At 44.6% G+C, this 11800-nt stretch overlaps 1 protein-coding gene across 1 annotated transcript in view; it reads left to right on the plus strand.

Moving 5' to 3' along the window:
• grin2bb (glutamate receptor, ionotropic, N-methyl D-aspartate 2B, genome duplicate b) overlaps nucleotides 1-9477 on the plus strand; it is a 68779-nt gene extending 59302 nt beyond the window's left edge. Inside the window, 3 exon segments of the mRNA XM_035659650.1 lie at nucleotides 3410-3648; nucleotides 6788-7730; nucleotides 7733-9477. Coding sequence (XP_035515543.1) covers nucleotides 3410-3648; nucleotides 6788-7730; nucleotides 7733-9186 — 2636 coding nt within the window. The 3' untranslated portion in view covers nucleotides 9187-9477.
• Nucleotides 9478-11800: the final 2323 nt, after the last annotated feature.

Consider the following 11800-nt stretch of genomic DNA (forward strand, 5'->3'; position numbering starts at 1 on the left):
ACGACATTTTGGATTAGAGAGTGTTAAATTTATTATTTTTTTTCAAGACCACTTTACCAAACAACTATATGGTATCCAAGACTTGAGAAGAAGCAACAGAGTGGCATGGAAGATGTTTCCTGTGATACCTCAATTCAATTAATAAGGAGTTATTACTATATATTTTGTTATCTTTGTGTTTCTAAGAGAATTTCAAGGATATTCAATTAATATGGTGGGGTAAAGTATACATTCATTAGTATTGAGTCAATCACCTTATCAAGGAGTGAATATATTATTAATATAATGTGAGAGAGAGGTTTGCAATTTGGGTCTGTCAACTTTCTGTGTTTTGGGTAGTGACGGAGGAGCCAGCAGGGTGTCTGGTGTCCACTCTGAGAGAATGACGAGTGCAATGACCCACAAGGGCCTCTCATAACCTCGTGCCGCTGCTCCGTCCATGATGCGAGGATTGAGACACCATGAAGTGGTATGTGGTACTCCCCGGTTTAGGATGCCATTTGCACACTTCCTGTTCGAATTGGTTCCTGCGTGCCCTTCAAATCGGAGGACGCAGAAGGTGCTTGAGATGAGGCCATGGCAGCACTGGAAGGGCATCTCTCATCAGTGTGAAGCAAATAATGAGACCCGTGTTAGAAATCCCTCAGGTTACAGAACCATTATGATAATATCGCACACCATCATCTAATAAGAGAGTAGCTGCCTGTGTGCTGGTTGAAGTAATTGAACTCTGCGCGTCGATACTGAATTTTAAAAGAGACTTCATATATGACAGGCATTATAGGATTCAACAACTGCAGACAGATAATGGGACATTACAGAAGTATCTACGGGATTAAGAGGTAATATTAAAGGATTTTAAATTGTAAGCGCAGTTGGTTTTTTAAGCAGCCAAACTTTTAAAATTTTTGTTTTTTCTTCCCCATTAAAAGAAAAAAACCGAATTGTTCCCCTGATGTGAATCTTTGCCTTTTGGAGAATACACCTAACAGTAGCAACTCCTGCTCCAGAAGATAGCCCATGTGCTTCCATAAACTGCTCACCAGCTGTCAGAAAATCATAAGTTGTGCAGCAGTTGACACCACCACACACACAAAACACACACACACACACACACAAACACACACCAAAACCACACACCACACACACACACTGTTGCCTTCAATGTGCTATCACTTTCCATCCCGGTGTGTCTGTGATGGATGAAGGGGTCAGTGCAGAGAGAGCATTCACCTTGAATCAGATCTTTAGGAGCCAAATGGACACAGACCTTCGATGTTCTCTGTTGAGTGATGTTCACTAAACCACCAGTGTGTGCCTGTATGTGTGTACGGTATACAAGATGTGTGTGTGTGACATGTGGCTGTGTGCATGTTTGTGTATGTGTTCCCCAAAGATCAAACATGTCTGCACGAATTGACCAAATGGAAGTAAAGTCTTGTTGTTCTGTCAACTGCGTGGATGAGGCCAACACATCAGACATTACGTTATGACTCCACGTAGACTGCTCGGCTGTCAGCACCCATATGTTAGTCCAGGTTAAGAGATCAGACTCATCGATGTTTGCTCAAATCTGTCACATCCTGTTTAGAGTCCAGATGTGAACATGGTGTAGTTTTATGTGCAGAGGGAGAAGATCAGCGATGACCTAGTAACAGGACAGATATAGGACCAGGAGGAAAGAAAATGTAAAGATGGAGACAGGTGGGATAAAAATGGAGGGAGGATTAGAAAGCAGAGAATGAATTATAATTACATTATAGATTCTACTTATTGATCCAGTTCCAGTGATTCAGTTTGGTTCATATTGTTGGGTCGATAACAAGTACATCAAGATTTAAAAGCACTGAATGTGCATCCAGTTGTGCGTTCATCCTGCCTATATGTCATTGTCGTTAATCTGCAGGCTGATTAGAAGAATCAATAGTGTGAGAGTTGACACTTTGGAACTGGTTCTTAATGGGAACCAATTTGCAGTTCCCATCACTGGTTTGAAGATGTTTGTGTTTGTTGTTTCTTTTTACATTGTTTTCCTGTTGTCTTTAACTTTAATACTACTTCTTTAGAAGACATGGCGTATTAAATAGGCCTTTTTCACGGCAGACATTTTAACTCCTTATAGCACAGGTGTTACTAAAAACATTAAAGATCGCACAGTCAAAAAAGTGTTTTCATTTTTGTCCTTTGAAATGCAGTTATTACTAACTCTTCACATTTTCTAATAAAGGAATAGTTTGACATTTTGGCAAATACACGCACTTGCTTTATTCCAAGAGTTAGATGAAAAGATGAAGATGAAGGAGCTGGAGGCTGGAGACAATTTAACAGAGCTAGCTTAGCATAAAGACTGGAAGCAGGTGGAAACAGTAACCTGGCTATAAAGCTTGTACCTTTAAAGCTAAAGTTGTGTACCATTTGTACACAAAAGGAAAATGTATTTGTGTTTTTACAAAACATTGTGTACTGTAGGTATTCAGATATTTTCTTCAATCAGACACTGCAGAGTGCTGGGCAGATGGATAAACTGTCACAAAATATTTGCCCTTTAATCTGGCTTACTATGAACCCAAAATAAACAGGTTTTGGTGTGGATAACTGCAATAAACATATCAAAAGGATCCTGAAATAACTACATCATGATGCTGATTTGTATAAAGTCTGTCCGCAAAATTTCTGAACTGAGTTCGGAGTGATCAGATCTATGCTAACGTGGTTCATATTAAAGTAAAACCAAGAGCTTTAATCAAGTAACGCAAAAATTTGCTTCGCTTTCTGTGTGAACACGCTTTAACACTGCCTCTGACGTCACTTACTGAGGTTCACTTAGGTAAGAAACTAGTTAACAGCTGTCCAAGACAAACACACACACAAACATCTATATACAAAACAGTGTTATGCAAGCATTGGGAAAATATATACCCCCTTGATCTCACACAGACACTGACAAAAAATCGGTACAGATCAAACAAATCTCTCTGGACGTGTCCTCCCCCCTTAGCAGTCCCGCCGGGGATGTGGAACGTAGGGGAACACATTTTAAGGCGGAACCGCTTGTCACATGACCACACACACTTCCTCCCTGAGGAGTGTCAAATCCCAGCAGGCAGTGTTTTTTTTTTTCCCCACAACAAAGAAGGGATAGCCTTGCATAAGCAATCCTTAATGAGGATGCTCCTCGGGGGCGGCGTTCACTCAAAATAATGCAACATGACATTTGTTGCACGTACATGAGACCTGAGCTGTTTTAGGCATCAACTCGCCTTCCACAAATGTGTCCTCTCTTTTTGTACTCACACTTGCATGTCCAGACAGCTACAAGTGAACTCATCCCAGTACGCAGGTCACACAAACAGTAACACCCAACCCATCGATACAATAACCTGTGTATATATGTCTCTCCTTCGTCCAGGTGATATGGAGGAGTTTGAGGCCCTGTGGCTGACGGGCATCTGCCACAATGAGAAGAACGAGGTGATGAGCAGTCAGCTGGACGTGGACAACATGGCAGGGGTCTTCTATATGCTCGGAGCTGCCATGATTCTGTCATTAATCACCTTCATCTGTGAACATTGGTTCTACTGGCAGCTACGCTTCTGTTTTATGGGCATGTGCTCCGGAAAGCCTGGGTTCACCTTCTCCATTAGCAGAGTGAGTGCACTTGTGTTTTATTTTAGGTCTGACCTTTGTCCTCCTGACAGAAAGATCATAGAAGTGGTTGTTTTAAAACCACTGGCTGTGGTTGAGGTGTATCGAGTCCGTCAGGGGGATACGATGACTCACCTGACTTACCTGTGGCTTTTTTAGCCCAGGCAGTCGTTAAACAACAAAAGTCAATAGCATCTCCTGCTATACGAACAAAACCAATCTTCACCTAACACTGAAAATCAGTAGAGTACAATATTACCATACTTTTTAAAAAAAAAGAATAAATATAACCCATCATTCCCTATCATTTAGTGTGTATAATATTGTATTGCACATTTTTTTATTAGAATAACCAGGACTATTTAGAAATGAAGTCATCTTTGATGTGAAAAGGTTTGTTGGGAAACGTATTTTATTAGAATTCTGAAGGTGTCAAGTATGAAAAGCTCTTTACAGAACAGTAACACAATAAACCAGTGGCCACCCTCAAAGGCAGAGTGAAAAGCCTGTTGCGATAGAGAAGGGCGAGACACAATAATCATTTCAATACGGGGATAACAGTGCTCATTTTCATTTACAGTCTGTCCTTGCACTTGTTTTTAGAATCTAAAAGTAATTTATTTGACAAAAAAGAATTTAAAAGAGAGCTTGAGAGAGAAGCCAAAGGTAACTGGCACACATTTGTCCCTTTTCTTTACGTGAAGTTATACTCTGGTGAACCTTGAACCCGCAGCCTCAACCAATAACAAGAAGGACCATGTGCAGAAAGTGGGTGTGTGGGTGTGATAGGCGCAGTTGTAGGGGGAGGGGGCTTCAGATGCTGTTTGACCATCCAATAAGCATTCAGTTAAAGCCTACTGGAAACTTCTACTCAGGTTTTACTCAAGTCAGAGATTTTGTAAACTCTTTACAGCCTCTTCTCCCATTAAGGATAGTGAGAAACAACCAAACTCTGATGTGCACGTCACCTGGATTCTACTAACAACAACACACAAGAAGCGGTTGCAACAAGCGCTATTGCTCGTAAGGACCACGGCTATCAACATGTTGAGTGACAGTGAGACCAACCAGCATCAGTGTGAAAGCATCACTTAAGCCTCGGTTCCTGACGGGGTTACCAGAGCCTGCAGTCTTTGAGAAAGTCCGCTATTTATCAACTTGATGTTGCTGAAATAAAAGCCACTTACTATGCTGCACATTCTCAGCCGGTGACCTGAAGGTGTGTTTGTGGATGTCTGAGAGCTCATCTCAGCATGGTTACGACTCTGTTCAAATGGGTCACTTAACAAGGTCTCCTCAGTGTTATTGATGCAGGTTGTTTAGGTCCATATAAATAATCACTTGAGGGGTAATTCATTTGCATAATGTTAGCTTTTAACAAACTGAGCTGCATGCAGATTGTCTCAGTTATTATTTCCCAGAGAAAAGGACACCAATGTTTATGTGTTTGCTGTTAAGGCTGAAGGTGTTTCTAATTGTAATGTAATTTGGTTTACACCTACTCAGACTAACCTGAAAGAACTTAAATGTCAGATCTGGCCTTGACTTTAGAAACACACACAATCTCCCACTGTCTTTGTAGCTCCTGAAACTAATATTTTTATGCAGAACATAAGCACCACTTTTTGCATGGTAGCCTTAAGATTCACACTGAGCTCTAATGTGCTCGAGACTACTTGTTGCATTACGACATCCGCTTTAAGTGCATGCACGTTTCAAGAGTGGCTCCAGTTACTCAGGAGTGGTTCTATGGCGAGATATCTTTTTTACATTTTCATGCCTGGTTTAACACTCAAGGTGCAATGCGAGAAAGAAAAAATACTAAAGCAACATTCAAGAAAATTGCAGTCCGTATACAGTACATAGAAAGTGTGAGGATGGACAAGTGATGAGACTACAAAGGGCTAATAAAATACAGAGGAAGAAAAAGAGATCAGTTAGGGAGACTCATGATAAAGAATAAAACCGGCAGCGGGATAAAGGCAGAGTAGAAAAGAACAGCCACAGCGGTGTGCCAGTAACCTCTGTTCTATTACCTTTCACAGCAGCTGTAGTAGCTATAGATGTAGAGAGATAAAGACAGACAATCCCATTGGAGCGGCTGCCGCTCACCCGAGCGCCCGGAAACGGAGATAAAACAGACACAAAGAGAGAATGGAGGCATAAAAGGAAAGAGGGTTGACAATTCAGATTCATGAATGTAGCTCGGCGACGGGGAAAGTGACTAAGAGACAGACAGAAACTGTTTCTGACAAGTTGACGCCTTTGAGGAATGTTGGCCCGTGCGCTGGCTAGTGGGTAGTGTGTCCTCGACCTTTCGGATTTGGCTGTCGCCTCGACCACAGATTCTCTCATCCCCCATTTGAACATGCTTGTTTTGACTTCATTCGTAAAAGCTTTCCCCACTGCTGAAAATCCTGTTTTGACCAACAAACCAAAACAAACACATGTACTGATGGATTAATCATATTGAATAAATGATCGTTAAAGCATGTGTCTTTGATATCAATGGACAGTCAGACAAACTTTTTACAAAGTGATTAATTTCCTTGACAGTGTTTTTTCATGAAAGGGAAAAGGAGTAAAACAATCATGAGGTAGAAAGCTGGTGGCACCAGTGTCAGCTGAATTTAAATGATATTGATTAAACCTATTGATTGGTGGTCAAAACAGTGATCTTACTGCACCCCTTGTGTTATCAATCAAGGCTTTGATCTGCTCATTTCCCTCTCCCTCAGTTGTCTGTGTCTGAGGTGAAGTGTTGAGCAGCAGCTGTGAGGGTCCACGCTGTTCCCCTGAGAAAAGTCATTTATGAACTCAGCCCTTATTACTGTTTAATAGTGTGTAAACAAGAGGGTGGTCAGAGGGAACATGGCAATGCATTAACCTCTCTCTGCCTCTGTCTGTCTCTGTTTGCCTCTCTCTCTCTCTGTCTGTCTGTCTGTTTGTGTGTCCGGTGTTTGACTCTCTAACATTAATCCACTTTGGTTCTCGATTCCTTACTACTGCCACACATTTTACTGTTGTTTCCTTCTCACTTCATATCTTACCACTCTCACTCTTATTCTTCCTTCCTCCCATGGCCTGTCTCACCCTCTCTTTCTCTCTCTACCTCCCTTTTCTTGTAATTTTCACACTCCAGGGTATCTACAGCTGCATCCATGGGGTACAAATTGAGGAAAACAAGTCAACCATAGACTCACCCTCGGCCACCATGAAGAAGAACATGAACAACACCCACTCCAACATCCTGCGGTTGCTCCGCACTGCCAAGGACATGACGGCCGTCCCGGGCATTAACGGCTCCCCGCACGCCGCACTGGATTACAGCCACAGCGGCCGTGACTCGGCTATCTACGACATCCAGGAGCATCGGCGTAGCTTGGTGGGTCACCCTGTAGACTGTAAGTCAGCGCCGGCCTATCTGCCAGAGGACAACATGTTCAGTGACTACATCAGCGAGGTGGAGAGGACTTTTGGGAACTTGCCCCTGAAGGACAGCAACCTGTACCAGGACCCTTACCTGCACCACCACCCGGCCTCGGCTCTGGGTATGTCCGGCCCCCCGCCTAATAGGCCGCGTAGCTTAGGCAGCACTAGCTCGTTGGAGGGGGGCATGTTCGATTGCGACAGTTTAGGGGGAGGGGTAGCACCCATCTTCACCACCCAGCCCCGACCCTCCATGACTCACAGGAATACCAATAAATTTGACCTGATTGCTGGCCACACCCCTGCGGATTCCAACCAGGGTGGGTTCAAGGGAAGCAATGTGTACGGGAGGTTTTCTTTCAAAGGAGGCGCATCCAGCACGGGGCTCATCGGGGGTCATGACAGGTACTGTGGTGGGGGTGGGGGAGGCTCGGGGGGCGATGATGGGAACATTCGCTCCGATGTTTCGGATATCTCCACGCACACCGTCACCTACGGCAACCTGGAGGGCAACAACAAGCGGCGTAAGCAGTACAGGGACAGCCTGAAAAAGAGGCCAGCCTCGGCCAAGTGCAGACGGGAGCAGGACGAGATAGAGCTGAGCGGCTTGAGGAGGAGACCCCACCACCACACCGTCCACCACCACTTCCCCCACCACCGCCCCAGGCACACCGCACGGTCTCACCTCCCCTGGAGCGGAAGAGGGGAGGAGGAGGGGGTAATTCTTCACCTTACTTGTTCCGCAAAGACAAAGAGAACCTGAGGGATTTCTATGCGGACCAGTTCCACTCCAAGGAGGGCAAGGCCAAGTGGGAGCAAGAGGGTGGAAGTGGAGGAAGTGGTGTGGGCGTTGGTAGCGGTGGCGGTATCTGTAAAAGCTTGGTACCTGTAGAAGATTTCCTCAAAGGTAAAGGCAAGAAGCCGGAGTGTAAAGGTGGGCTTGGCTCAGTGTCTGCAGGGCAGCAGGCCCACACCTGCTGGGAGAAAGGGGTCTCTGGGATAGGAGGGGGGGGCATAGCAGGGGGTGACTGGGAGTGTCGTAACTGCCACAGTGTGTGTCACCACGGTGGGGGCGTGGGAGGAGGCGGCACATGCGCAACTAGCGGGGTTGGGGGTAGCAGCAGTCGCCCCAGCTCCGCTAGCTGCAAACGCTGCGACTCCTGTAAGATCCAGCCAAGCAACCTTTACAACATCAGCGAGGATAATAACATGGTGTTCGCTGGAGGGAAGAGTAGCGTAGGACCCAGTGACACACAAACTCAGGCACAGCGCAGGAAGCTAGGGCCGGGTGGGAGGGTGTTACGGAGGCAACACTCATATGACACATTTGTGGACCTGCAGAGGGAGGGGGCAGGCCGCATGGGAGGGGTTGGCGGGGGCGTTGGGGGGCAGTTTCCCCAGCCCCGAAGTGTGAGCTTGAAAGACAAAGACCGCTTCATGGAGGGCCCCAGCCCTTATGCTCACATGTTTGAGAGGTATGCAGGTGAAAGGGAGTCTTCCATGTTCGGAGGAATAGGTGGAGATAGGGCGAAAGGAGGCTCCTCCTTCAGTTTGTTCCGTGGAGGCGAAGGTGGGTTGCATCAGCGGTCGGTGGGGGAGAGAGACCTGAGGGACAGAGATAGAGCTATGATGGGAGGTGGGGGCTGTGGTGGTGGTGGTGGTAGCAGAGGGGCCGGGACTTACTCCTTGTCTAAATCTCTCTACCCAGATAAGGTGAACCAGAACCCCTTCATCCCAACCTTCGGCGACGACCAGTGTCTATTACACGGTGCCAAACCATACTACATCAAAAAGCCACAGACGCAGCAACAGCAGCAGCAGCAACTTCTCAACAACAGCCGAGGAGGAGGGGACTTCCGCGGCTCCATGGGAGCGACTTCTTATTTGCCCGCGTCCGCCACAGCTGGGGTGATGTCCAATGTGGCCCCCAGGTTCCCCAAAGATCTGTGTCTGGGCGGGGTGGGAGGGCCAATGGGGAACCACCACGGGGCCAGCAAGATACTGCCCGGGGGCAGGGACACGTTAGGTTTGGGGCAGGGACAGAGAACCTTCAACGGTGCCAGCAATGGACACGTTTATGAAAAGCTCTCCAGCATTGAGTCCGACGTCTGAGGGTTGAAGAAAGAGGCAGAAAGAGAGAGAGGAGATGAAGTGGGTGAAGAAAAGAGGGGGACAGAGAGGAACATACAGGGGGAAAAAGAGAAACAGCACGGGCTGGTGACCTCTGTGTGTGAAGAGAATGAGGAGACACGATACTGTGTGTGTTGTTCTCACTCCACTAAATGGAAAGAATTTGGACGATGCACAGAGGCCACTGCAGGCTAAGCTGTGGTGAAGTCCGGCGGGAGACAAGATTTTAATGAGAAGAGAGGATTCTGGTGCTGCTCCGACGCTCAGAGAAAGATAGGAAGGGAGGGAGGGAGGGGAAAAAGTGAAATAAAATCTCCAGTCTCTGCTCTCTTCACATGCTCATTGTCTTTCCCTCCCTCCTGCAGTTCTTTAACACCAAAACAAACATTTTGTTTAGCTACGGAAATACAATCATGAATGAGAAATAACACTTCTGTTGAAGTAACAGGGTAAACTAATAATAACTGTATTGATAATGTTGATAATATTATTGAATATTATTCCAGTGTTTAATGATGATCGGTTTGGATTGTTTTTTTCAATTTTATTTATTTAAATAGTTCATGTTACATATTTGTATGATGTTAATTCTTTCTTAGCTTACCAATATTACAGGAGACTGGTAGACCAGTTGTCGGTACGGATCTTTTTTGGGTTCCTGTAATTTGGACTCTTCTTTGCTATTAATTCTTCATGTTTGATTTTTTATACTTTTCTTACTTTTGAGTGCTGTGAAGTGTACGTGAAAGGCATGACTTGCTGAGTACATTCTATGTACTTGTAATTTGCAAAGAAGGTTTTTTTTTTCAGCTGCAGAAGCAACATCATCATACTGATTTGCCGTTTCCTCTCGTTTTTCTGCTCGGCAGTACCAAATGGGTCTCACATTTTGAGCTGGATGTGCCTTAAAGGATTAATACTGATTTTCTACACACAAGATCTGTTTTGTTAGTAGACAGATCCACCTGCAAACAATTAGTCGATTAATTTGAGAGTGAAAATACACCTGAAAAAGTCTGATATGAGGGTAGAGTTTCATGAGCGTAGCAGACTTTAACAGATGTTAGGATACAAAGCAAAACATTAAAAATTGCGGCAGCAGAGGAAGCTTAAATTTCTACATAGATCCCCAACACTAAAAATAACCAATAGCAGGATTACAAGGGTTAAAACCACAGTGCCATGATAAATACAACATTCCTGTGCCCCACCCCACCCAATTTATAAAAAAAATGTAAAAGCTTTGTACTATTAACTCTGCAGTTAATCTATCAATTGCAAGTCAATTTCCTTTGAATAATTTACTAAGAAGCTCAACGAGCTTCATCACTCTTCACCTCCTCAAAGTCCACTGTTCATTTTTACCACAGGTGACCCAACTACCCATTAAATACATGTAAATCACATTTAATGTCCACTTGTTGCGCTCGTCGTGTTTCATTGGGTCTGACTCAATTGGCCGTGACAGTTTTGCTGTTCAGGACAGGGACATAATGGACTCTCAGAGTGAGGCCTCTCCATTGCTGGGATGAGCAGCCTGGCATGTTAATTATTTCATGATTACGGGCTATAAGCCCTGCCTGCTGTATTAGATGGTCACATTTGAATGATGAGAGGAGTATAAGTGTTGAACGTTTTCACTCTGCTTGTGTAAAGGAAGGTTCATGCTTAGTAATGGGAATAAATAGTACAAAAAACTGTAGCCTACTTACTATACAGCTACTGAACAGTCCCTGTGATATCAAGGAAAAATGGGACATTTTGGGAAATACACTTATTTGTTTTCTTGCCGAGCATTAGCTGGGAAGATTGAAACCGTTCTCATATCTGTACAGTTAATATGAAGGTACAGCCAGCAGCTAGCAGTTAGCTTAGCTTTGCAGAAAGGCAGCTAGCCTGCTTCTATCTGCAGGTAACAAAACCAGCACCTCTAATGCTCACTAATTAACGTGTTATACAGTATGTTATAACCGGAGTGTAAACATTTTCTGCAGGACTTTCTTGTAGTCGCCATGATTCTGGCCTACAAACAATCAGCCAAGAAACAGTCCAACACATAACCTCATTTGTACACTTCAGTGGTTGTGCAGATTAAACGACTATAACGCCTTAATTAGTCAGCTTCAGAGGTGCTGGTAGGTGGATTATGTTACCTCTGGACAGGGTAGCTGTTTCCGGTCTTTGTGCTAAGCTAAGCTAACAGGCTGTTGGGTGGAGCTACATATACGATATGAGAGTGATATCGATCTTCTCATCAATCCCTGCAAAGAAGAGTATTCTCCAAAAACTATTCCTTTAAGATGTTAACTTACGTAAGTCTGTCCCTGTGTGCACTCAGTCATCATTTCTCTCTCCATGTTGCTCAAACTCACATTTTTCACCAAACAGAACATAAAAAGTAATTTCAGCATGTATTGTAACCTTGATTTCTCCCTCCAACAGACCATAATCTGTTTCACATGCTGAGATTTTGATGAAGGAAAGAATTTGCCCTCAAGTCCAAGGTCCTGTGTGGATTGTGTCAGCTGCTGACATTTGAGGAGGAAAAAAATAAAAGAGGAAGGCGGGAGAACGTAAACCGCGTCCTAAAAGCAGG

This window comes from Morone saxatilis, unplaced genomic scaffold (genome assembly GCF_004916995.1).
Source record: "Morone saxatilis isolate NCDOM2014 unplaced genomic scaffold, NCSU_SB_2.0 Contig17, whole genome shotgun sequence".
NCBI lineage: Eukaryota > Metazoa > Chordata > Actinopteri > Moronidae > Morone > Morone saxatilis.